Below are 3,561 nucleotides of genomic sequence, written 5' to 3' on the forward strand. Positions count from 1 at the left end.
GTTCTGATTATGAATCAAATTTGGATTCTCTCAAACAATTCATTTTAGAATGACTCGTTAATTACTTGAGTCCAGTGTCTTATGACCTCATTTGTAGATGTTCTTTCCCAACCAAAGAGAAAAAAACTTAATAGAGAAATTGAATTAAATAATTGATTGAAGATTGATAATCCCTTTCTGGGAACTCATACTATGTCCCCAATGAAAGTACACACATTTTGATTAAAAGAAGAGAAACTTGTCCTACTCAATTCAATCTTCCATTAACATCTCAGGTTTGGACCACCAACCACTTAGCCAGAGAGTCATTTCCTCTCTTGCATCTCCCATTAACGTCCCAAAAAATTTAATAATTTAGATTCTGTCACAAGTAAGTAAAGTATACTATAATTAAGAATTGTTCTCACAATTAATTAAACTCAGATTCTCCCGAACAATTCATCTTAAAAAAATTAAATTAACCACTTGAGTCCGGTGTCGACCTCATTTGTGGATGTTCTTTCCCAACCAAAGAGAAAAAACTTAAAAGAGAAATTGAATTAAATAATTGATTGAAGATTGATAATCCCTTCTGGGAACTCATACTATGTCCCCAATCAAAGTACACATTTTGATTAAAAGAAGAGGAACTTGTCCCACTCAATTCAATCTTCCATTAACATCTCAGGTTTGGACCACCGACCACTTAGCCAGAGAGTCATTTCCTCTCTTGCATCTCCATTAACGTCCCAAGAAATTTAATAATTTAATATTACTACTAAAAAATATATAATGAAACTGTAATTTGTCACTTAGCTAAAAAGAAATAGTAGTGTACAGTACTAGTATGTTTTAAATGCAAGCAGAGAGTGAAAATAAAATAGTAGTGAGACATAAAGTTTTGGGATCAGACTGACGTGCAAAAAAATAATTCAGCAGAGCTGGCGCCTCTGTTTCAATCTTTGGCATCATTTCCCATTAATTAACAGTCTATGTAAATAAACAACAAATAAAAACAAAACCCATTTTGGTATCACAGTTATCTAACAGTCCAATGAACCAAGAATTTTATTTTTATGGTAGAAAATTAATCTATAAAGTGTCCGTGATCATAACTCGATTGATCACGGAAACATTGTTATTGCAGGATCGGAGTTTAAATCTTAATACTCTCACTTATTCACCTTAAAAAGATGAAATTCTAGCAACTAAGTCGTAGTACTTAAACTACGTCAAGTGTTTCCGTTGACTTATCAGATAGGAAGGACATTACATTATATCCGCAAGTCATGATTCGAATTTTGGACATTCCACTCGAGCTACTTAAAAAAATAACCAGTAAATAATTGTAAAATGGATTTTTAGTTTAAATTCAAATAAAAAAATTTCAAATTTCCGAAAATTAAAAAAATAATAAAGGCCAGAAACAGTACAGAACAAGATAAGCTCAACATAATACCACCACGGATCTCAAAACATAATTTTTTTTAATTGAAAAAAACTTAAAAAAAGAAGTGGAGATTCCATATTCCAATTCATGTGTTTACAAACAGCAGCAATGAAATTGCACTGAAAAAACAAAATTGAGTTAGAAACATGAAGAACTAGATCCTAATAATCATTATGAAAAACATAATCAACAACATCTTCTAAAAATCCAACCTTGTCATGCTTATTTACATTAATTAATCTAAATCTAAAACCTGTTAACCAACCAACCCCTCAAAAATTAACAATGTCCTTCCTCTTGCAATATTTTCATTCCAAAATCATACTTCAAGAACATAGATTAACCTTAAAAAAAAGGGCAAAAACCAAAACAAAAAAAATCCTAATTAAGAATTAACCGTTACCCTCTTTCTCTAAGGGTGTTGTTTCTGTTGTTGATGCCTAACACTGTGTTGGTGTTGTTGTTGTTGATGCTGATGATGATGATAATTCTTGCTATTACCACCCCCACCAATTGTAGTAGATTCTCTTTTCTGCGGCGAAGAAAATAGCTGACCGAACCCAAAAACCGAACCGGATTTCGAACCGCCACGTAAAGAACAAACCGGGACATTAAGAACCGGTGTAACCCGAACATTAGCCGAATAAGACCGTTCCATTCCACGGTGCTTAAAGCGGGGCCCACCAGTGAAACTACCTGGACTACTCGAACTTCGTTCTAAGCTCTGAAAAACTATCTTCCCTGATGAGTTCAATCTAGGGCTATCCACTGAAACTCCTCTGCACCCTTGCGTATTAGATGATGACTCCATCCGGATCGGACTCCTCCCGACCCGGTTTGTGTTACTGTTAATATTATGCTGATCCGTTTTGTTTCCATCAAATGAACCCGAACCTGAACCCGAACCAGCTTTTGGTTTCACTAACCGGATCCTTGGATTCTGATTCGGATTCGGGTTTGGATTCCGGTGAATCGAAATCGGGTTAGGTTTCTCTGAATCAAGAGAAAGACGTGGGAGATCGTCGTGGTCGTGACTCGAAGAAGATGAAGAAAGCGAGAGACGAGAAGAGATCGAGAGTGATTCATTGTCTAAGTCTTTCAACAAAGGAAGATTCAGAGAACCGTTATCCAAATTCGACGTCGTTTTGCTATGACGGTTAAGTAGTTGCTTAAACGATTTGTTAGAGGATGAAGAAGAAGACATTGTCGTTGTTTTTGTTGTTGTGGTAGAGTTATTGTAAAGTTTTTTGAAACCTAAGAGATCTTTCCAGCGACTAGAGCAACGAGGTGCTTTAGGAGAGAAGAGAATAGGATCAGAGGTAGTTGTTATGGAGGTGTTGATTTTTGTAGGAGAAGTGGTGGCGGAGGAGGTAGTTGGTTTGAAGTGGAGAGGAACGAGTTTACCGTCGGAGAAGAGTTGATCGGCGGGGAGCATAGTAACGGGATCTTGAAGACGGAACTCGAAATCAGGTTCAGGTTCCCATGGGAAGAAAGTATCAGCAGGTGAAATTGAAGAAGTAATTCCTATGTTGTTGACACATGCTGAAGCCATTGGTGTGGATCATGCACTGAGTTTATTATTATTTATATTTATTTATATATGTACTGCTATGTGGTTGTTGTGTTGTGTTGCGTTGTGTTGGTGGTTGGGGGTTGAGGCTGAGTGAGTGAGTGAGTACGTTGGGAAATAGAAATATAGAATAGAGTAGATTGAGGGTGGGAGAAGGAGGCACATATATAACAGTTTTTGCAGCTACATCGTTTCACTAGACTCTAGGGCCACCAAGCTCCCTTTTTCTTACAACCCTATTCTCTCTCTACTTCTTTTTTTTTTTTTCTTTTTCTCTGCTAGTATTTTTTGGTCAAAGAGAGAATTTTATTTTGGTCATCATAATTTACAAAAATGATAAAAGTCTTGCAAAATTTAAGTACTGTCTGCTTGCTCAAAAGTATGAAAAATGTTCAATCGGAACAAGAAAATTATCTTGTGTATTTGACAGGTTTTTTTTTAAGAAAATTATCTTGTATATTTAGAGTTTAATTTGTAATGTACGGTCGGTGTAATTTTTTTTTACACGAGTATCAAATGATGTGTTACCACATCATTTAATTAATGTGACACATTGTGTGTT

At 35.6% G+C, this 3,561-nt stretch overlaps 1 protein-coding gene and 1 non-coding gene across 2 annotated transcripts; both read right to left on the minus strand.

Annotated features, from left to right (window-relative positions):
- Positions 1-879: 879 nt before the first annotated feature.
- On the minus strand, positions 880-959 carry LOC123900205. Its single transcript, XR_006805858.1, has one exon. It is a non-coding gene; the product is annotated as a small nucleolar RNA Z122 (small nucleolar RNA).
- Positions 960-1,578: 619 nt separating this feature from the next.
- LOC123899384 (putative uncharacterized protein DDB_G0277255) lies at positions 1,579-3,321 on the minus strand. The gene has a single exon (XM_045950494.1). The coding sequence runs from the start codon at positions 2,979-2,981 to the stop codon at positions 1,842-1,844; it is 1,140 nt and encodes a 379-aa protein (XP_045806450.1). The 5' UTR covers positions 2,982-3,321; the 3' UTR covers positions 1,579-1,841.
- Positions 3,322-3,561: the final 240 nt, after the last annotated feature.

This window comes from Trifolium pratense, linkage group LG7 (assembly GCF_020283565.1).
Source record: "Trifolium pratense cultivar HEN17-A07 linkage group LG7, ARS_RC_1.1, whole genome shotgun sequence".
NCBI lineage: Eukaryota > Viridiplantae > Streptophyta > Magnoliopsida > Fabales > Fabaceae > Trifolium > Trifolium pratense.

Excerpts from the sequence above, each read along its gene's own strand:
- LOC123899384 (XM_045950494.1), bottom strand. The coding sequence starts at position 2,981 with ATGGCTTCAGCATGTGTCAACAACATAGGAATTACTTCTTCAATTTCA.